The sequence below is a fragment of the Eschrichtius robustus genome, chromosome 16 (genome assembly GCF_028021215.1).
Source record: "Eschrichtius robustus isolate mEscRob2 chromosome 16, mEscRob2.pri, whole genome shotgun sequence".
NCBI classification, from domain to species: Eukaryota; Metazoa; Chordata; class Mammalia; order Artiodactyla; family Eschrichtiidae; genus Eschrichtius; species Eschrichtius robustus.
Window position 1 is genome coordinate 75,675,646 of NC_090839.1, and position 23,409 is coordinate 75,699,054.

Sequence of the window (23,409 nt, forward strand, 5' to 3'; positions counted from 1 at the left end):
GGTTGAATGAATGAAATGGCAGTGCATAGGAGTCAGATACCAGTTTGGCTGTGTTGCTTTGGGGAAGCCATTTTTGTCTCTCTGTGACTTTGTTTTCTCATCTTTAAAATGGGGCTAATGAGTGCCAGAGTGCCCTTCAAGGCGGGTCACTTTGTCTAAGAGGACAGTGTGCTACTGGGTTACAAGAAGAGGACTTGGAACAAGGCAGGGTTGGGTTCGAACCCTGTTCTGCCACTTTCTAGCTTTGAGACCTCTGGCAATTGGGTCCTCTCTGACCCTCAGTTTCCTCTTCTGTAAAATGGGAATAATTATGCCCACTTCACAGGCTTCCCAGGAAGATTAAACAACATAAGAAGTGTAAAGTGTCCAGCACACAATAATCTTGACTTGTGTTCTAATTCATTGCCTCACAGGTATGGTAAGATCCCAAGCTATTAATAGACGGTAAAAGTCAATACAACAACAAGGGTATAAAAGGAGAAAGTGGTGTCTTCAAATCTTCCCCTAGGAGAGCCACTGCATTTCTGCTTAGAGTTTAGCATGAGTTTCCTAGCCCCCAGGGCAAAGAGGGAAATGGGATGGACTCTCCTAGCTTTCATGGGGGAGGAGTCTGGTTGACTTGCTGGTTAGGAGAAGCCGGCCTTTCCTGGTCCAGGTTTCAGGGAGGTGCAGATAACAGGAGTCTCTGTACTTGGGCCCCCAGCAGTATATTTACTCATTCCGCATATCTCTCTCCCCTCACCCCTCTTTTATACTAATGCTGGTCTGTTGGGCGCCCTGTCCTATGTACCCTGCTTCTGTATCTTAGAGATTGCTCCTTTTGTACGTAGACCTGCCCAATTCAGGAACATACCTACTGTTCCATAGCACAGAGGTGCTGTGACTGATACCCCATCCCTTTTTGTTGGGCATTTAGCTTGTTTTCTGATGCCTTTTGGCTACAAACAGTGCTACAAAAGTGTATTGCTTCACACACAAGACTCTGGGCACCCTGACGGGCATTGTAGATGTAAGTTACAAAAGCACCATCAGTGTGGGCTCGTCATCGGGGCCTCACCGAGTCTCTTTCCCTCATCTCTGGTGCAGATTGCGGACGAAAAACCCTGTTTCGAGAAGCTGAAGAAACTTTAAGACGCAATTCACGGACAGCCCCCAGCAAAGTCCAGCGCCGAGGATGGCACCAGGTGTGGAAACCCTGGGCAGAGACAAGGCGGTGGCCCCAGCTCACACTTTAGAATAAGCAGCAGGGTTATTGTGAGAACAGAAACATAATCAGAGCATTTGGAATCCCCACGGGCAGGGGGTGGGTCTGGCTGGGCACTGCCATGGTGCCCTCTCCGCCTGTGGCACTGGCCTCTGGAGAGCAGAGGAGCCCTGGGGACCCTCCAGCCCATGCTGTGGCATGACCCTCCCTTCTGGCTGGGGCCACCCCAGCCCCACTCAGGAGCATCACTGGTCAAACTCACAGCCCTGTCATGATGGTGTATTCGTACAGCTGTTTTTTATTGAGCACCTGTGATGTGCCAGGCGTGGTCTTAGATGCCATGGATGCAGTGGGTGGATAAGACAAAACCCCTGCCCCACAGACCTGAGATGCCTCTTCGGATTGCTACCGATGCTGCTGATCTGGCAGTTTGCTTTTTTGAGCACCTGCCAGTACCAGGCGTGAGCTAAGCTCCCACGTGACTCCTCTCCTTTACCCGCACAGCAGACCTATAGCATAAATTCCAAAGTCCTTCCTCTTTTAAGGATGCTGAGGACACGAGAGCTCAGAAAAGTTAAGTGAGCTTTCCAAGGTCAACCACTAGGAAGTGGCAGAATCAAGATTCAAATCTAGATCTGTGGCTCCAGGCTCAGCGTTCTTGCTCATATAGTCCTGACACCTTCCCTTGCAGTTACTCAGCCTTACTTGGGACCAGTGGGACCCCCACTGCACATTCGAATCACCTGGGATTCTCAGGCCCCACCCTCAGAGGTTCTGGCTCACTTGGTCTGAGATGAGGCTTAAGCAACATATACATACATATAAGTATATTTATATATATATATGTATATGTGTGTGTGTGTGTGTGTGTGTGTGTGTGTGTACATATATATATATATGTATATATATGTTAATCCTTTGTTCACCAAGATTGGGAAGTACTGCTTTATAACATTTCACACTGCACATACGTATGGGTCTAGGGTAAATACTTTCCTACGCTTTATCCGCCATCTTTGCAATAACCCTGGAGGTACATAAGTATCCTCATTGTGCCACTGAAGAAATTGAGGCCTAGAGAGCAGAGAGGTAATAAGGTGACTTGCTCCCATAGATACTAAGGGAGGACGTAGGCTGAGGTTTGCACCCTGGACCTGTGACTCCAAACCCAGTGGTCCTCACTTCTCTGCAGGGATGTTTGTGGGTCTCTGATGAAACGGGGAGGGGTGTTCCTGCCAGCTAACTCCCAGGCCTCATCTCGATGCTGATGAGCAAGGCCTTCAGGGCACACAGCCTGGAGGCTTCCTTTTGTCCCCAGCAATGAATGTTAATTTCCCACTAATGAGGCCTTTCTCCACTTCTCACTTCAGAGAGTTCTCCTAGCTGTTTGGAGTGCCTTCTATTATCAGGAGCCATATTTGCATCTTAGACTGTGACTTAATGGCTGACCCCAGAGTCTGTGCAATTTAAAGACTTGGCCTAAGATTAATTAGCATCCCTCCCCAGTCTCTCCCTGTGGTCCCACACTTCACAGGGCCTAATCGTGGCTAATTTCCTGGCTTCCTGATGCCACGAAGGCTGTAATTGGCCTTCTGTACCGAACCCGTCAGGGGTCAGTCAGTGCCTAACAACAGAGACCTCTCAGGCTATCTGAAGCATAAATGAATGGAAGGCAGGGAATTGGGTGCTTACATCCGGCGAGAGGATGGGCTCCGAGCCAGGCCTCCAGGAATGGTACCCAGCATCCTAACGCGGACCTGCCAGGAAAGCTGCTGCCTAGGACACAGGAGGGAAGGTGGGGATCAGCCTCAGGAATGTGTCACCTGAGCTGTGATCCAGGAATCAGGAAGCCAGTGCCACAACCACTGGCCTCAGAGTGATGCTGTGTCTGCTAGAGTGACACTTTGAAGAAAGACCTTGCTCACAGCTCATCCGGCCAGGGTGGGACATGGATGAAAGCACTCATGGCCTCTGCCACGTGCTTAGCACAGAAACAGCCAGCGTGTGTCCCCTCCTTTCCACCTCACTTCTGCTGTCCCTGCCTTCCATGAGGCCATCTGATCTGCTGCACCCACGTCACATCCAGACCCCAGCTGGGAGGGAGGCTGCGAAACGCAGTGTCTGGCTTTCCAGCCTCTTCTGAGCAGAGAGGCACCCTTGGAGGAGAGCGGAATGGGTGCTGGGGGGCCACCCCCCCAGCTTCGCGTCGACTCTGTTCCACCCACGCACAGTCCTTTGGGGACCACCCCTCAGAGATGGAGACAAACCCGGGAACCTTCAGAAGTGGTGAGTGGGCTGGGAGCCATATCATGAGAGAAGTCATCCATTAAGTTAACGAACATGTATTACCACGGGCCAGGCACTCTGCAAGGCTCTGGGGTTAAAAAACAAAACTCAGGCTCAGTTCCTGCCCTGGAAGATCCGATTGTGAAGACATGGGCACTGCTTATCCTGGGAGGAAGGTGCCACAGCTGTTCTCCAACATACGGAGGGCTAGCCCGGTAGACTCTGAAAGTCAACAGCTTGAAGCCTGTGGGCTGAACTGGCCCTCCAGATAATGGTTTTTGGACTCACACAGTTTAAAAAAGACTGTATCACTTGCTAACATTTAAATTCAAAAGATTTTACACATTTTTTTAAAAGTTCGATTCCTCCTTGCCTAGGGAAACGGGAAGATCTGGCCCCCATGCTGGGCGGCCGCCCATAAGGCAGCCATCAGTGGCAGCTGAGTGGCGGTTCCCAGTTTAGACAGCGAACAGGCCTCCTGTTTGCCGTGGTCCCCAGCACTCGCTTTAGAGCCCTAGTGCCGAGGCCGAGCGGTAGTTGCAGTTTGTCATCATGCTCTGGCTGCTGTTTCTCTTATACCCAGCAGCTTCCCCCTTTGCCGTTCCCCACCTGGCTCACTGGGGCGTTTGAACCTGGGCCCCTGGGGAGTAGAAGGGAATGGGCTTTGGAGTCAGACAAACAGCTTACTAGCTGTGTGCCCTGGAGCCAGCCTTGTGACCTCTCTGAGCTTTGGGCTCACCATCCATAAAGCCTCCCAGGGCTGCTGGGAAGGAATGTGTGTATAGTATGTGTCACGGGCGGTCCATCAGCAGGGGCGGTCGGCTTCCTCAGGTAGGAGCACCTGGCGGCAGGTGACAGACAAGTCCAGATGGTTAAGAGCGCAGACTCAGGAACCCAGCGGCCTGGGTTCAAAGCCTCAGCTCTAACAGTTGCTGGCTGTACGGCCCTGGGTAAGTGGCTTGTCTTCTCATCTGTAAGTGGGGCTGGTGATGGTACCCTCCTCAGCGGCTAGTTGCTGAGGACTGAGTGAGGGAACCGGTGTTTGTAGAACGCGCCAACCAGTGCCTGGCACAGAGGAAGCCGACAGTAAACGGTAGTGACCGTTGTAATCAGCTGAGAGGCAGGCAGATGCCGAGGGCGGCTCTTCACTCCAGAGGGTTCCTTCACTCGTTCAGTCCTTCATTCATTCTGGGACCATCTACTGGACACTTGCAGGTGCTGGGGTCAGAGCAGTAAGTGAGGCAGGCTAGGCCAGCTCTGGTGTGCGGGTCGGGACTCATAGGCCAGAGGGTCTAGAAGACCCCAGAAAGGAGCTTGCATTTCATCTTACATGTGAGGACTCCCCTGGAGGGTTTTCAGCAGGAGAGTTGTGTGTTGGGCTTCTGTTTTGGAAACATCCGCAGCGGTTGCACAGAAGGACCAGGTGGGGGGCTTTGAAGCAGGGCTTCCCGTAAGCCTAACGGGCCTTTTCTCTCTCCCAGGTTTCCCCAGCCCCACCCTTGCACCTGCTTCCTTCCCCCAGCTTCCCCTTCTCACTTCAGCTTTCTCCAGGTCACAGTTTTTCTCTCCCTCAGTATTCGTTTGGTGAAATTTTCCAAGAGAGAGACCTTGTGAGTCTCTCAGCTCATCTTTGTTACTCGAGTCACGGCCTGGCCTGCCGGTCAGCCTGATGAGGCGCCCACTCAGGCCTCAGTTGGCCGAGACTGGAGGTGGGGACCAGGTCAGACGATTCAAAGCCTGCCTGCCCTAGAGCTGTCCCCTGAGCAGGGACTGGGTCCCCACCTTCTCGTCGAGGAGGCTGTAGGCAGGACAGTAAATAGACTCGATTTGCCAGCTGCACTGTTATTGTCAAGAGGAAGAGGGAATGGATTGGCTTCCTTTGGCCCCAAGAAGTGGAGTAAAGTAGAAAATTTCTCCATGGTGGAAAGTACATGGAGACAGACTTGGGGGTGTGAAGGATAGAGAGGAAGGTGGTCTCTCTATCTCCATCCTTTCGGATGGGTACCATCGCCCTTGGAGGCGGCCAAGGTCAGGCAGAGTGGTCAAGGCAGCAGAATCTCCAATGGCCACTGGTGGCCAGTTCTCAAAAGCCACCCCATCAGGAGAGGGACCACAGTCCTGTCCCAGTCCTCTTGTGTGCTGTGCCCAGCTGGAGGGACAGGTGGGGCCACACAGTCACTGGGTGTATTCACACGGGCCGTGTCCGGGTCAGCAGGGGACACAGCGGTCACAGCCAGCCCCCAGCCAGCACCACTTCCTCCCTGTCGCATCCCCGCCCCTTCCGACTTGTCGCCTTGCCGGTTTCTCTGAGCGGCCCCCTAAACTCTCTTGAGTCCCACATAACCTTTCCACTGACCAAGCCCAATGCCTCTTCCAGTAGAATGGAGTTGCCAGCTTAGGGTCTTGCCCACCAACTAGGAAGCACTTTTGGGTGGAGCTGCCCTGATGGAAGGGGCTGCCGCAGGTGCACGGGCCCAAGGATACCTGGGCCAGAAGGTCAGAGAGTCATCCAAATGCTGGCCGAGATGCTGACCGCTCCACCCGTAAAACCCTTCCCTGACTCTCCAGTGCTGGGGGAGCCAGGGAGGCGGTTGGCGGCACTGGGCTGGGCTTCCGTGCGGCCGCCCACACTGTGGATCGGGCTGGTGGTGATAAATGGCTCTTGTCGGTGCTGTCCTTTTTTCCCCCACTGCTTCTCGGCCTTAGATCTTTCTGCTGCTATCAGTGGATTAAGATTTATGGCTTCCTCAGCCTTGTAATACTTGGGTGGACAGAGGCCTAATCAACAGAGCCGTCGTTTACCAAAATGCTGTCAGATTTGATGAACGTCGTCGGCTCTTAGCGTTAAATTGGTAGTGAAGGGATTGGCTTTCCAGCAATTTACTGTGGGGTGGGCTTTCCTTAAAGGCCTGGAAAGCAAGTTCATTGCAGTCATTAAAGCAAAGGCTTTGTCCTCGCTCTGCCGCCATATCCGCTTTCCTGTTGGGGGCCAGGCAGCTTAAACACCTCCAGGAAAGCTCATAAGTGAAAATGTGAAGCATGTGGGGCCCTTCCCTTTGTTTTCTTTTTTTTTTTTTCTTCTGAGTTTTGAAAACCCCTGCAGTGAGGACAATAAATGAAACAACCCATAAAGCATCAGCCTTTACAGTGACCTTGCTTGACACAGACTGTCAGAACGCGAATGCTGTTATTTGTAAGAGATCAGACAGATCCGGGAAGAACATATCAAATAAGGTCTATTTATTCCCCACCCCAACCCAAAGCTGGCTCTGTCAGTATCTTCAGAGCTCTCCCACCTCTAGAGGGAGCCATTTACATACTGCACAACCTGTGCAACCATCCAGGGCAGCTCCCAGCCTTGCTCTTTTTTTCTAACTGATAATAAGCGTTAATGCACACCTCTTGGAATACTTTGCTAAGAAGGGAGGCAATACACACAAAAAACTCTGAGCGCGACACTGGGCTGAGTGCGGCTGAGTACAGAACAAGCTGGCCTTGGGCTGGCAAACTGGTACATGGGTGTTTAGGCATGAGGGCTTTTAAACCCTGTTCCAGTATATGGCCGATACTGCAATGGAGTACCAGGTCTGGGCGCTTGCAAGTAGGCAGGAAAGAGCAGCCGCTTAGAAACACCCACTCCGGGTAAAGCGGTGTGCCGAGCGGGGAGCCAGCCAGAAGCTTGGGCATCATCTTCGCAAGGGCGTGAAGGTGGGAGACAGGGAGCGGGCGGGCGAGCCCGGGGACTGGGTTGGAACCTGCCACCCAGCACTCCTCAGCAGCTCCTCAGCAGCAGGTGGGTGTCCTCGTATGGGCGGGGCTGCTTGCCATCTCCTCCCGGTGGGGGTAGAGGCAGCTCCCTGGGGCTGGGGCGGGAGAGCCGGCCAGATGGAGAGACTATTTATTTCCCTCTCCAGCACCCACTCAGTGTTTAGACACTCCTTCTGGACCACATTAATTTTGTCACATGTTGCTTCATAAACACATTTTCCGTTATGTGTGCTGGGTGGGTTCCTTGAGGCCCGACATTGGTTTTAAATTTTTTTTATATCTTGACATGTTTCCAGAGCCTAGTATGCAGTTAGCACTCGGTAAGGACTTGCTGATTGTTCCTTAATGCCTATTGCAAGCCTGTCTCCTGATATCTTGGTGAGGTGAGCAGTTGTGCTAAGCTCCTTGGAGGGAGGATGGAAAAGCTGCAGAACCGAGAGACACACATGGACTCTTCTCCTTGAACGCTGGTGTGCCTTCTCATATTTATAATTAAGATCAGACCAGTAGAGCTGCATTAATCCCAACTCTCTTACTTGCCAGCGGGAATTCCCACTTCAGGTATGGCTGGATCCAGGTGCTCAGAAAATGTAGCAGGGCTCATTCACCGTCACCCAACTCTGCTTTTTTCCATGTTGCCCTGGGTGAACCAAGATGGCCACCAGCAGCTCCCAACTTACATTCTTTCACCTGCTGTTACATCTCTTTGGCTTCCCTAAACCAATCACCCAGACACCGTGGGCCAGCAGGATCTAATGCTCAGAGTGACCAGGCCTTGGTCATGTGCTCTACCCACCCCTGGATGCAGTTCCACATGAATGCTTGGGTTGGGAGTGGGGAAAGGGAGGATTTCCCAAAAGAAAACCAAGGTATTTTTACCAGAAGACAGGGGAATGCATGCTGGACAGACAGAAGCAACAGTGCCCACCACAAAACCTCACAGACCTCCTGATCTCACACCTCGCCAACTTTAATGTGCGTATAAATCACCCGGGTTCTTGGTAAAATGCAGCTTCTGATTCCTGCATCTGAGGTGGGGCTTGAAACCTTGCATTTCTCACAAATTCCTAGGAGAAGCCAATGCTGCTGGTCCCTGGATCCTCGTCCCAGCCCTCCCTTTCCAGAGAAAGGAACAGAAACCCACGGAGGAGCCAGGCTGCGCCCCAGGCCTGGGCCCCGTGCCCAGTGGTCCTCGCTCTGTTGCCCCTCCTCCTTCCCTCCTCCGCTCTTGGACTGTTTCTTCCCAACATTTGAACGTTACTGAGTGGTTCCCGGGAGGAGGGAGGAGCACACTGTGGAACACCCATCCCAGCCATGACCTTCAAAGCCTTCACAGCTTCATCCTGGTCCAAGGCGGGAAAGCCCCCAGGAGCCTCCTGGCCTGGAAAGGCCCAGGTCTGTGGATTCCGTGGTGCCCGCCCTCCACGTGGTGCCCACTGCTGGCGCCAACAAACGCTCTGAGAGCGAATTGACAAAGCCTGGGAGGCAGTGACACCACACGGGAGGCCAGAGCCCAGGGCAGCGAGGCCAACGGCCAAAAGGAAGACGGGTGGAAGGTGCAGTTCCAGAAAGAGCAAGGCACACTTGGAGTCTGGCAAACATCGCCACAAGACGGATCGCCCGTGGAAGGAAAAGTGTCCCAGGGTCCCTTCCTCGTGCACCTCTGCCTCCCGGTTCTCCGATGGGGGGCTCCCTACCTGCCTTTTTCTGCCTCTTACACTCTCTCTCCAAGGCCTTTTCCTGGCATGATCTAGAGCCCATCCCCTGCCCCTTTAGTGTTAAACAGTCTCAGGAAATTCTTGAATCCCTCCTTGTTCTCCCCAAAGGCCACTGTAGCCCAGGCTGGATACATTTCTTCTTCACTTGCCTGTTGGGGGCAATACAGCATCGAGGTGCAGGACTGGGGTCAGTCAGCAAACTACAGCCCCGGGGCCAAATTCGGCCACAGCCTGTTTCTGTAAATCAAGTGTTCTGGGGACACAGCCATGCCCATTTATGTAGGCATCGTCAAGGGCTGCTCTGAGCTACAGTGGAACAGTTGACTATTGTAGCAGAGACCACAGGGCTGGCAAAGCCTTAAAATATTTATTCTTTACAGGAAACTGGCCCATCCCTGTTTTCGAGTAAGGCCTCTGGAGCCACGCTGCTGGGGTTCAGATCCAGGTCTGTGGCTTCCTAGCTGTGTGACCTTGGCCACGTGGCTTACACCCTTGTGCCCCGGTCTCCCCCCTGGGATGGCTGTGAGGACTAAATGAGCAAATGCCCCCGAAGCTCTTGGAGTGGCACCCGCTCTGCATTAAGTGACTTGGTGCCCCAGGTGATGGCAGGGGGTGGGGTGGGAGCGCGGGCGGCGTGGACGCGATGAGAAAGAACTTCCGTCCTAACCAGCGAGAGTCCCGCAGGTCAACAAGGCTCACCATCCTCATCCTCTAGATACAATAATAGCTCGTTTCACTAAGCTTGTGGGGAAGCTGAATCTCACCCCAGGGGTGGAGGGTTCTTACGCTGGGGCATCAGGGGAAATGCAAGCTCTAAATCACCCTTGACTGTCCCTCGGCTGGGAAGTAGGTCCAGTCCACATGGCTTGGTGGACCTCTTCTGACTCTCAGAGTGACGTTGAAGGAGGCCCTGGCTCTCGGATTTGTGCACGTGCGTGGCCTCACCCCTAGGGAACACCTCCTTAGGTGTTGCTCCCTGGGCACCTGGCTCGCCTCACACTGGCCCCAGCCTTGCTCACCAAGTCTAGCACAGCCAATGCTGGACCGTTGGCAGTTTCTTTGCTTGACTGCCCAGGCAGTTTGGTCCTGGGCCCATGGTGGATGAAACATACCCTTGGGGGGAGGTCTGGCCCCCTGTGTAGACTTGATGCCACCTAAGGTGAATGGTGCAGCCCCACCGCACTGCTCATCACAGCCCCTCGCCCAGGGCTCAGCCCATCACCACGAGTCATCCTCATGGCGGTTCTGCGAGGAAGATGGCATTAGTGCCACCCTGACAGACGTGGACACCGGTGCTCAGCGAGGGTCCATGACTTGCCCAGGGCTGCACAGGGAATAATCATCAGAGTGCCAGGGATCGAACCCGCCTGCCTGAATTTAGAACCCAGGCCCTAAACCACATGTGAGCAACTGCAAAACAGCCACAAAGAGTGACGAGCGCCCAAAGGAGGGTTATCCACTAGGGTGGGTTCAGCTCAGCTGCACGTAATGGACGCTGAACCACTGGGGCTTAAAGACTGTTGTTGTTCTTCCTCTGACACGAACAAGGCATTTGGAGGCAGCCAGGCTGCTAGGACGGGTGGATGATGCCCCAGGGACCCAGGCTCCTTCGGTTTTGCCATCCTTAGCATGTGGCTTGCTTCCTTATTCTCACAAGATGGCTACCCTGCTCCCAAATGTTCCATCCACATTCCATCAGGAAGAAGGGTTTAGAAGGATAAAGGGCAAAAATCCTGTGTCCCTGAGTGAGTCTTTTTTTTTTTTTTTTGGCTGTGTTGGGTCTTCGTCGCTGTGCACAGGAGGCTTTCTCTAGTTGCGGCGAGTGGGGGCTACTCTTCGTTGCGGTGCGCGGGCTTCTCACTGCGGTGGCTTCTCTTGTTGCGGAGGACGGGTTCTAGGCGCACGGGCTTCAGTAGTTATGATACATGGGCTCAGTAGTTGTGGCTCGTGGGTTCTGGAGCGCAGGCTCAGTAGTTGTGGCACACGGGCCTAGCTGCTCTGAGGCATGTGGGATCTTCCCAGACCAGGGCTCGAACCCGTGTTCCCTGCATTGGTAGGCGGATTCTTAACCACTGCGCCACCAGGGAAGCCCCCCTGAGTGAGTCTTGATTAGCAGGGAAACAGTGGCTTCCTCGGCGGCTCCTCCAGCCACTCACATCAGCCTCACACGCCTTCCCAGCTGCAAGGGCCTCCAGCGACATGACCATCTTAAAGGGGCACAAGGCCAACTCGATAGAATCAGAGTTCCATTAAGTCAGGATGGAGAGGGCCATGGATAGCTATTGGGCGGTCAGGGAGTGTCTCCAAAGTTTAGATAGGACTTGGATACTTGGAGAAGATTTGAAAGAATGGCCTTAAGATCGGGAGAACAGCATGAGCAAAGGCACAGAGGCGGGAGATTTTGGGGCCCAGGCGAGAGTCAGGACTCTTGTCACAAACGACATAAATCCTATTCGCGTTGGCTTAAGCAAAAGAGAGGAAGCTTCAGCGATGTCTTCCTTCAGGCATGGCTGGATCCAGGGGTTCTGAACAAATCCACCAGGACTCTGCTTCACTCTCTCAGCTCTCTTTATCTCTGTGGAAGGGGCACGATGGTCCCCAGCAGCTCCTGGGGTGCCTCCCTGTAGCTTAGCACCCCTGTAGGAAGAGGGCACCTCCTCCCACAGCTGTAGCAGGAGTCCTGGGGCTACTGTCATTGGCTGCCGTAGGTCCATTCCCGTCCCTGAACCGCTGGCCAGGCGTATTGTGAGGGATGGAGTGGGCTGATTGGCCAGACCTGAGTCACATTCCCACCCTCCCTTGGGCCACATGTGGACTGAGTCGGGAAGGGAAATGGGGCCTGGAGGAAAATGAGGGAGACCTTTCCTGCAGGCTGGGGAATGGATGCTGGGCTGACAAAGCTGCAGATACTCGGGGTACAGGAAGCAATTTTGCTTGGCCCAGGTGTCAGGTGTGTGAATGTATGTGTGGGAATCAATGCGGGAAAGATCTGTTGGGGCCGTGTTGTAGAGACCTTCACATGCCAGGTATACACCATTTAGGGTACAGGTCTGGCTCCTAAAGCAAGGAGATCCAAATACTGGCTTAAACAACATGAAAGTTGATGTCTCTGACACAGGTTAGCGGTGGGCAGTCACCTTGCTCCGAGAGTTCACAGGGGAACCAACCCCAGCACAACCTCTTTTGTCACTCCAGCATCCTCCAGCTGTCGCCCCCTCCCCGCAGTCCTCAGCAGCTTGCTGCCACCTCCTCATTCCAGTCGGCAGGAAGGGGGGCAGGGCAAGGGGGGTGCTCTCCCCTTTCCTTTCCAGGCACAACCTCAAAGGTGTACATGCCCCTCTCACCCACCCACACATCACGGGCCAGAACGTGTTCACCTGCTCCCTCCCAGCCGCAGGGGATGCTGGGAGCACCACTTGCACATCCGGAGACGCAGTACAAGAGAGAAAGGGGAGGCGGACATTCCGGGGACACGCCAGGCCAAAGGATGGGTTTCCTAAAGAATGATCCAGGGAGTGCTAGGAGGAAGAGGCCCCACCGCTCAGTTTCCATGGCCCCAAAAGTTTGGGGTATGTTCCATCTGTATTCTGCTTTAGGATATCCACAGTGTGTGTGGAGGAGGGGGTGTGGGGGCCATTAAAGGCCCTGAGAAGTCCTGGCCCAAAACCCGGGCTTTCCTAAACTTATTTAGATCACAAAGCCCATTTGGGGAAGTTCTACCGATAAGTTATTTTAAACCAAAAAAATTACTGAAAAATTCTACTGAACACTCTTTGGGCAGTAAGAACCAGTAAAGACTTGAGTGGAAGTGGCATGACCCATCCAGCTGGCCTTCCCGGGATGGCGCCGGGCCAGGTGCACCCCGACCTGACTGCTGTCATGTGCAGCGAACCCCTGCAGTGTTTGCCCCTCGGAGGAAACAAGAGGTTCGTTTCACCATATCTGAAACGGTCTGACTTTTTGTGTATAGAAATCTGTGCAGATCAGAACGGAAGCTGGCCCGCGGCTCCACATCGAGCCTCCTCTGGACTATTCTGAAGATTGTGAGCCACGTGGGGGTGTGACTGTCAAGGCAGAGGCTGCTTCTGGGGATCGTCCACAGGTAGGACTGGCCTCAGCTCGGGGCTATAGCGGCTCTCGGGGGCGCTTTCTAACAGTTACTCATTCCTTCCTTTGCGAGCCCTTGCCTTCCTTCACTCTTGCATTTATTTCCCGCACTTTAACAAGCAGACAAATCTTGTGCTAGACGCTCTGCTAGGGACCCGGTGTCCAAAGGTCAGCAAGGCTGGTGTCTGACCCAAAAGAGGCAAAAGCATATAATCTTTTTACCGCAAGAGGGAGCTGAGAGGTGGGGCAGGGCATGGCGGGACCAGGAGGGAGATTATCTAGGAAGGCTTCCTGGAGGGAGTGACATTTACCTGGTTCCTAAAAGCTGGGTAAGAGTGTGAGGGCCAGGGAGGTAAGGGTAGGTAAGCTGAGCTGATACTCAGCCTGTCCACACCTGTATGCCTAAACCTGTTGTTAAATATTTTGAATATCCGCGCCCCCTCCCCCTCCTGCCACGGCACCAGAAACCACACATGGAAACACCCAGAGGCCCTGTGTAGCTGTAGCTCAGAGTCCCTGGCCATGTAGCAACTCACAGGGTTGACCATGGGGTGTTTCACTCCCCTTCCTCAAATTGTCATTTCATTTCTGAAATCCTTGGAATTGCAACAGTAAACCCCAGCCTCCCATTCAACAAGCATTTGTTGGGTACCGACTTTTGAGCATCGGGCTCTGTCCTAGGCACCAGAGATGCAGAAATGAACAAAACTGACAAGGGGCCTCTTCTTAAGCAACTCACGTTCCCGAGGGAGAGACAGACAATAAAGAATAAAACAAAGAAATAACTAATGCGATTTCAGGTATTGATATGTTCTAGGAATAAAAAACAGAAAGGGGAGATGGGACAGCCAGGAGATCAGACAGCATGGGAGAGAGGGAACATTAGATGGTAGAGAGGGAAGGAGCGTCTCTCTCAGGTATGATGTTTCAGCTGAAACTTGATGGATAAGAAGGAGCCGGCTTTGGAGCCAGCAATGGGAAAAGCATTCCAGGCGGAGGGAACAGCAAGCACGGGTGACCTGAGGCTGGGCTTGTTCAAGGGCGCATGATGTAGACATGATGTGAGCCAAGGGGCGTTAGAAGGTGATGAGGTTGGTGGGGCAGAGGGGCACACCAGGCAGGGGTGGGGATGGAGAGTTGAATTTTATTTCAAGGGCATCGCTTTTATAATTAGAATGAGTGTGTAAATTATCTCCATGGTTATATACGAGCTAAATTTTAGAGAGGAGGCAGAGTCAAGTTGCTAAGCCAGTCCTGCCCCATTTGCCAGAATGAGATTGTTCAGCCGTGGACCCGGGCTGCAGATTCCAGAGCCTCACCAGGAAGACAGACTTCCTTCCGCATGTGCCTTCTGTACCAAAAACCTGCTTTTCTGAAATGAAAATGACTCAAAAAGGAGATGGGAATGTCACCCAGGAAACATTCCTCTGATCACCATTGCATGTTGGTGTTTCCTTCTTTGCTTGTAAAGGAAGGACAACTTAAGGAGCAGGGGATCACTTTGTTTCACATTCTGGCTGCAAAAAATCTGAAAGTTAATTGCAAATTTTTGTCTTCCTGGAAAAAAAAAGTCCTTTTCTATGGAAGGACCCAAAGACCTTGTTTCCTTAAAAACAGTCCATAGGAATGGGATTTTTACAGTGGGCAAAATCGTGGACTTTATTGCCCTCAACACCCACCTCCCACACAACACAGACACACAGACAGACACACACACGCTTTTGAATCAGCCAAAAGGTTCTCTGCTCAGGATCGGTCTGTGCAAACAGCCCTCAGCTTCCCTTAGGGAGGCTGGTTTGAAGCCAAGTTCAGTCTGTTGCAACGCTAGCCCCGTCCCCTGTCTCAGAACGCATGCATGCCCTTCGAGCAAGAGGCATGCTCGTCCTCTCCTCCTTTGGCCATTTGGCACCCCCTGTTAATTGAACATATACAGTATTCCTTCTTTTGCAAGCTTCCAAGCTCCCTGCAACACCACGCAGCCTGTCCCTCACAAGCTATTAAGCTCCGTTAGCGTTCCTGTGTGAGCGTGCTCTGAATCAGCATCTCCCTGCTCACCCACACTTAATTTTCTCCACCGTGAGTGCCTGATTGTATGTCTTGCTTCCCTTTTTCTCCCCATCTTGAGGGGGCACTCCGTAAGCCTTCACAGTCAATTTCCCCTTGGAGTTATTTTCCTGCTAAGTGAAAGAGTGAAATGGCCATGCCAGTTTTCGGCAAAGGCAGAAGCCTTAAGAGATGCAATCTGACAGAGAAGGAAAAATAATGCCTGGCTAAATATACTCAGCCCCCCTCACACTGTTTGCAAGTGCAGTCTGAAATGGAGCAAAAGGAATTGCTGCCCGCATGTGTACTTTTCATCTGACCTTCACTGTTGAAACACACCAGCCTTTTTGCCTTCCATCAGATCCTTAGTGAACTTCAATTTCTTGGCACTCTTGAGTTCACAGACCGGCATATGCAGGCGTGTTCTGTTGGCCTTCACCCCCGTTGACTGTGCCTTTTTAAAAGATGTGAATTACTAGCTGACATTTAAGAATCAGGAGAGTTCATGTCAAAATCTGAATTGGGGGTTTCTCTTGAAAAGTCGAAAGATTTAGGAATTACATTCTTAAATGACAGCCGCGAGTGGAGCTGAGGGGTAGCTGTCCCCTTAGACAAGTGTGTGCTGCATGTACCACAGTCCCCACCATGTCCCAGGCACCATCTAGACGCTGAAGCTAGAACAGACAAGTACATAATATGCCAGCAGGTGATCGGGCTTATAAGAGAACTAGGGCAGAGTAAGGGGCTAGAGAATGTGGGCAGAGGCTGCCGTGTGATATGGGAGGACGGGGCTTACCCTTGATGAGGTGCTGTGTGAGGGCCTCAAGGAAGCCAGGGAGTGAGTAGGTAGAGAAGAGATTCCACACACACGGAGCAGCAGGTGCAGAGGCCCCGAGGAGGGAGGACAGCAGGGAGGCCGGTGTGGCTGGAGGTGAGTGAGCAAGGGGACGAGGAAGAGGGGGTGAGGCCAGAGACACAGCCAAGGCTTAGATGGCATCGGGCTTTGAGGGCTGCGCTAGAGGTGAGGGATTCTACTTTGAGTCAGAGGAGAAGCCATCGTAGGGTTTTGTAAGCCACTGTAGCTTAACAACTCCAGGGAAAGGAGGACACCTCTTTCTTTCCAGAGAGTTCTGCCTAAGTGCCAGGTCTTGGTTATGTTGGCTTGCCTTAGTGTATGTGTTACAGTGGATAATAAGGCTCCATTTAAATGCTTTCGGCTCCATTTAGGGACCAGGAATGAAAGTACACATTTTTTTTCTATTATTAAGGTATCCTTTTTTTCCTGACAATGCATGATCAATGTTAAAAATTCAAATGATAACAAAGAAAATAAAAGTCCTCTCATAATCCCACTGCCCCAGAGATCAGTGCTGTGAATAGGTGACTGTATAACCATCCAGACTAAAACTTGCATGTATTCATTCTATTCCTTGAAAGTATATATTAATTATATCCAGGATGAGATAGTTGATCTGGAATGTTCCAGTCCTGGCCTGTTCCCAATGAGTGGTATTTTCTGCGTTTAGTTATCTTTTCAGTCCCTGAGAGCATGACAGGTGATGGGAAGAAGATTGGCCCACTCCGGCATCTTCTGGAATACCTTCTCTGAGTTTTTCTTTCCATTGTGTAGATCCTGGAGTGGCGTGAATTGGATATTTGGCCACAATTACAATTCAATGTTTTGAAGTCATTGTTACTTGCTGACACACATAACAACTAAAGACCTATTATTAGAAAATAATACTGTATTGATGTTAAATTTCCTGAATTCGGTAATTATATTGTGGTTATGTAAGAAAAGGTCCCTGTTCTCAGGTTTCTGAGAACTGGTGAAGAATTGGTGAATATAGGTGATGGGTATTTGGGCATTCATTATACCCTTCTATTATACTGTGCTGATAAATTTTCTACGGGTTTTACATTTTTTCAAACCAAGTTTTAAAGAAGCTAGTACATTAAGGAGGAGATAAGCTGCTTCAGTAGAGCTAAGCATCAGCAAAGGAAGAAATAGAAAAAAGTAAAAAAAAGGAGACCTAGTTAGAAAAGCTTAATAGGATTGTACTGATGTCAGTTTCTGGACTGTGCTATTGTGCTGTTGTTATACGGGATGTTACCATGGGGGAGACTGGATGAAGGGTACATGGGATGGCTCTGTATTGTCTACAGTTAGCTCAAAACAAAAAGTAAAAAGCTAACTAAATAAAAAAAACACAAATGTCCAGGTCATATCATCCAGAGGTTTTGATTCTGATTCTGGATTTGGACTCAGACATGGTTCCTCTGTTTAAGTGCCCATGTGACTGTAATTTGCAGCAATGTTTGAGAACCACCGTTATAAGGAAAAGATAGAGCCATGGATCTTAAAATTTGATATACACAAGAATCACTAAGGTCCATCGACAGATGAATGGATAAAGAAGATGTGGCACATATATATACAATGGAATATTACTCAGCCATAAAAAGAAACGAAACTGAGTTATTTGTAGTGAGGTGGATGGACCTAGAGTCTGTCATACAGAGTGAAGTAAGTCAGAATGAGAAAAACAAATACCGTATGCTAACACATGTATATGGAATCTAAAAAAAAAAAAAAAGTTTCTGAAGAACCTAGGGGCAGGACAGAAATAAAGATGCAGACGTAGAGAATGGACTTGAGGACATGGAGAGGGGGAAGGGTAAGCTGGGACAAAGTGAGAGAGTGGCATGGACATATATACACTACTAAATGTAAAATAGATAGCTAGTGGGAAGCAGCCGCATAGCACAGGGAGATCAGCTCGGTGCTTTGTGACCACCTAGAGGGGTGGGATAGGGAGGGTGGGAGGGAGACGTAAGAGGGAGGAGATATGGGGATATATGTATATGTATAGCTGATTCACTTTGTTATAAAGCAGAAACTAACATACCATTGTAAAGAAATTATACTCCAATAAAGATGTTTAAAAAAAAAATAAAAGGGAAAAGTAAATAACAACAACAACAACAAAAAGAATCACTAAGGAGATATATACATACATACATACATATACATATATATATATATATGTATGTATGTGTGTGTATATATATATATATATATGTGTATATATATATATATATATATATGTATATGTATGTATGTATATATATATTTTTTTTGCCCGTGCTGGGTCTTAGTTGCGGTACGCGCGATCTTTTTTGCGGCATGTGGGATCTTTAGTTGCATCATGCGGGCTCTAGTTCCCTGACCAGGGATTGAACCCGAGTCCCCTGCATTGGGAGCGTGGAGTCTTAACCAGTGGACCACCAGGGAAGTCCCACGATATTTTTTTAAATGCATATTTTAGGTCTAATTTTTATGCTAAGAGAGTTGTTCACAGGAGGTTAGCACAGTTTTTAACAGATGAACTCCTGGATATTCTGAATCAGAAGGTCTGAAGATTAGAGTCTCTCTCAGATGGAAGGAAAGTTTTCGAGATCATTTGGACTTTGTGGCTTTGATTTGGGGGCTATAAAAGAAAGAAATGTTAAAATTGGAAGTCAAAATCTCATATGTCAGATAAAATTAAGATAACTGTAAAGTAAAAAGTAAAATAAAATAACAACAAAAATCCAGAGGTTCACAAAAGCCAGAAAGGGATGAGAGGGGACTCTTCCCTTGTCTTCAAACCATATCCTGTACTTCTGGAAACTCGGGTAGGAGAGGATGTCACTTAATAAATGAAAGATACAAAAGCATAATAGCTCCTGGCAATATCTCCTGTATTATAGATCAATTTCTATCCAGAATATTGATCATTCATATTAAGAAAAGACTAAATTATGTTTAATATACATACTCTTTTAAGAAGACAAAGAAGTCTTATCTATTTTAGAAATACTTTCATTTAAAATTATTTTATTTAGGTTTTTGACTATTTAAAGGGGTGAATTTTAGATAAATAGAAAATTCATTTTATATTATTAAGGCATTATGATATTAAGAAAATGAATATGCACCCTTCATACTTGGTTTTCTCACTTCGTTCACATTCAAGATATGTCGCACATTCAAAATAGGTCTCAAACTTGAGGAAAAAAATTCAGAAAAAATAGGGGCATGTAAGAGAGGATTTCTTATTAGTTATGACTTGAAAAAGTTATGCTTAAATTCAAGCTAAGGGTAGAAATATAGTGATAAATGGAAGAGGATATATCCAAAGGGGAGGGTTTGGACCCGTGACCTCAAGGGCCAGCTTCAGCTCATGGGCGTGTTTCATTGGCTGGTCTGGTGTTGTGCTATAATCATTATTGTTGCTATTTTAGGGGGTTGGCCAAACTGGAAAAAATCTGAACGAACTTTTTGGCCAAACCAATATTTTGACTTAGAAAACTTTTATTCTGAGCATGCACCCTTCACTCTGCCTTAGTCCTCACCTCTCCCTGTTGTCTGACACTGTGTCTCCCATTGCTGTTTCACACGACATTACATTTTCTGAAGATGTAGGGAGCTTGTGGCTCCTGCTTTAGGGAGGAAAAAGAACCAGTGACTGTGACTCAGCAAGTCTGGAGAGGGTAGTTTGAGCTTTTCTATAAACTCTTTGGGGACTTGGCTAAGTCACAGTCTTTTGGAGCCCCATTTCCTCCCCTACAACAAAAAGGGATAGATTAGATATTTCCTGTGCCTGTCAGCTCTGAAATCATACATCCTAGGGGGAGTTTATAGGTGTTCCCATATTGTAAAATCCACAAGAACAGAGGACACGTGGTAGTTCATGGAGCCCTCCACTCATCCAAGGACCATTTCTGGAGGCTGTTTGCAAGTTACATATTTAGGGCTTGAAACACCCTTCCCCCCCATCCCAGATCTAAGCTTATGATGGCATAGACATGTGCCATCTCTTGCCTGCCGTGTCTCTGGTCCCTAGAAAAGTGCCTGGCGTAGAGTTAGTTTGCAAATCTTTGTTAAGCAACTGAATTGGGTAGTTGATTGATTGAATCAATGAGCTAGTGTGGCAGAGATGTTGATTAGGCACCCTGGCCAGCCCACACATAGCTGAGTTCAGTTATCACATCGCTAAGTTATAATTATGATGACAGTATTTTCCAAACTATGAATCAGGACACATAATCTGACAAGGAATTTCTGTGCTACTTGGGGTAGAAGTGTCAGTTTGGGAGATGTAGCTTGGATTCTGAAATATTGGGATTTCTGGCAGAGGGTGCTAATTAAAATGAATATTTTAAGTGACGTGAGTGAGGGGGGCGGGGGGAGGTACCAAGGATGGCACTTGGCCTGGGTGTCAGGGCATGGTAGAAAGTAGAGGGGATGTAGGGAACAGTCTCTACACAGCTCAGCTGACTGTCATCATAGGGGCCCGGTGGCGCCAGGCTTTCTAATTTCAAGAGAAGCCAAGTATCTGGGCTTGTCTGTGTTTGATTTCTCCCATTTTTTTTTTTTTTTTTATAAATTTATTTATTTATTTTTGGCTGTGTTGGGTCTTCATTTCTGTGCGAGGGCTTTCTCTAGTTGCGGCGAGCGGGGGCCACTCCTCACTGCGGTGCACGGGCCTCTCACTGTCGCGGCCTCTCTTGTTGCGGAGCACAGGCTCCAGACGCGCAGGCTCAGTAGTTCCGGCTCACGGGCCCAGTTGCTCTGAGGCATGTGGGATCTTCCCAGGCCAGGGCTCGAACCCGTGTCCCCTGCATTGGCAGGCGGATTCTCAACCACTGCACCACCAGGGAAGCCCTCTCTCATTTTTTTTATGTTGGTAACTAATTCACGATTTTCTATGAACCAAACAAAATGTGCCTGCTGGCCAGATTTGGTCTTCAGACCACCAGCTTGCAACTTTTGATTTAGACAATGAAAGCTTTGTTGCTCCTGACAAGAGAAGAGGAAGAGGTTTTTTCCTTTCCAGTGACACTTGAGTTAGCCCCTCTGGTACCCAGAGCCATCAGGGGCATGGCGTCCTGAATGTACCCAGAGATGCCCAGCTGGATAGCTCAGACCAAAGGACCACCTGGCCAACGACATTAGGAAGGCCCCTGAGCAGGTAGGTCAGACAGCACAAAGCCAGCTGAGCAGGAATAATTCAGTGATGAGCTTGAATGATTTGTGTGGAATGATGCTGAACAAGCACTAAATACCCATAAAATACAGGTCCAGAACTGAGAGATGTAGTAATTCTTTCACCTAATAGAGCATTCCTGTAAGTGAAGATACTGGATGGTATTTGACTTCCTAAAGCATCCTTTTCAATCTTAATGAAAATTTTAAATGATCTCTGAATCAATACCGGAATAAATCATCTTTTTTATTTCTTGCGTTTATAGTCTACTTAGAATTTCTTAGGTATTTTCACATTATTTTGTCGTTTTATATAACATCTAATACATGAGTGATTTCTCATTAAAATAGGAAAAGCTCTCTCTACCACGCAGACAAACCAGGCCCAGCTTTCAGTTCTGTTGAGCATGCATACTTTATTTATTTTGTCATTCATTCACTCATTCATTTACTGTTTTCTATTTCAGTTCATTTCTGCTTTTATCTTGATTCCTTCCCTAAACTTTTTGGTTTAATTTATTGCTTTGATTCTCCCCCCACCACCATCCCATAACCTGACTTCTTACTTTAAACGCTTAATTACCTTATTTTCAGTCTTGTTTTCTAATACAGCAATTTTAAGCCTATAAATTTTCCTCTGAATACTGCTCTGTCCTTACCTCACAAATTTTGCGTGTATGTAATGTTTTCATTGTCATTTACTTCTTTTGGTTTGTGATTTTAGGGATTTTTTTCTCTTTATTTAGAAGAGTTTTACAAATGTTCTAAGTAGAGAGTTTTTGTCTATCTTTCTGTGTTAATTTCTAATTTTACTACATTATGGTTAGAGATTGGTCTGTTTGATTCCTGTTGTTTTGGAAGTTTCTGAGACTTTGTGGTCTACCAGATAATTTTTATGAATGCTCTATGGTATTTCAAAAGAATAATCATTCTCTTTTTGGTATAAAGTTCTCAGTATATCTATTAAAGCAAGCTATTAATTATGTTATTTAACCAGGCAATTATGTATGTCCCAGTATAGTCCCAGACCACCTATATCAGAATCACTTTGGCTTCTTATTAAAAACGTAAATTCTCATACCCCGTTCAAAGATATAGAGCTGGGTTTACAGGGGGCATGGAGTGCTCAGAATCTGCATTTTTAATAGGACTCCCAGAAAATTCTTATGCTCATTAGCAAACCACTGCAATAGAGCCCTAATTAATTTTTGTCTGTTTAATCTGGGTGATTTCTGTGAACTTATCAATATTCCCTTATATTTCTCTGTTTTTGCTTTATACATTTCAAATCTGTCATTGTGTACATATAGAGTCAAGATGTTTTCTGACAGGTTGTTTGTTTAATCCATATGAATATATCAGTATCATTCTCTTTGTTCCATTTAAAGCGCTAGGTGGGCCTTTTCAGTCTAAAGGCGTATATCTTTCTTTAGCATTGGAAAATGTTCATTTATTATTGTTGTTGTTATTATTTTCCATTGTTTCTGTTCTATCCTCTGGATCTTCTCTTGGACAAATGTTGGCCCAGATCTTCAAGTCTCTTAATTTTTCTTTTATATTTTTCTTTTTGTCTTTTTATACTGTGTCCATGTGAAATTGTTTGGCTTGAATTTCTAGCACATTTAATTTGTCACCTTTTAGCTCTTTCTGTACTTAGTTTATCTTTTTCAAAATGTTAATGATAAAATTAAAACTTGAGATCTCTAGCTGTTTCTTTTTCATGGCTGAAATGTCCTCTCAAATCTCTCCAGGGATATTAATTTTCAGGATTCTAAAGTCTTCCTCTGCTTATTCTATTAACTCTCTTTCATTGGGTGTTTGTTCTTTTGTTAATTAAATTTTGTGCCAATCTTCAGAGTTTTGGTTTTCCCAAATGTTTGGTCATTCTCAGTTGTCTGCTCATCTTTGTATTTGAGAATCCTACTTCTTCTGCCTGTTCTATTTAATATAACCTGACCTTGATGTTGGTTGGGGCACAACATGCTCCTGGAGGCTGTGTGCCTTAGCTCCTCTTCCAGGTATGGGAACTCCCAGTCTACTTTGGGGAAAACGACCTCCAGGAGCATTGCCCACATCCAAGCATCAGCCTGTGTGCACTTAATACAGCTGGGGAGGGGCCAGCAGCCCTAAAAGCAGCCCCCAGTGAATGCCCCAGGGCTTCCTCTCACTCCACCTTGACTCTGGACTCAGCTACACACACACACACACACACACACACACACACACACACACACAATTCCTTGTATGGAAAA

General features: G+C 48.5%; 1 protein-coding gene across 7 annotated transcripts in view; it reads left to right on the forward strand.

The window, feature by feature from the left end:
• Nucleotides 1–23,409, forward strand: part of KATNIP (katanin interacting protein) — a 194,908-nt gene that overhangs the window by 57,321 nt on the left and 114,178 nt on the right. For all 7 annotated transcript variants that reach the window (XM_068524188.1, XM_068524190.1, XM_068524184.1 and 4 more), the window contains 2 exons: nucleotides 1,087–1,184; nucleotides 12,947–13,078. In XM_068524188.1, coding sequence (XP_068380289.1) covers nucleotides 1,087–1,184; nucleotides 12,947–13,078 — 230 coding nt within the window. The remainder of the gene's footprint in view (nucleotides 1–1,086; nucleotides 1,185–12,946; nucleotides 13,079–23,409) is intronic.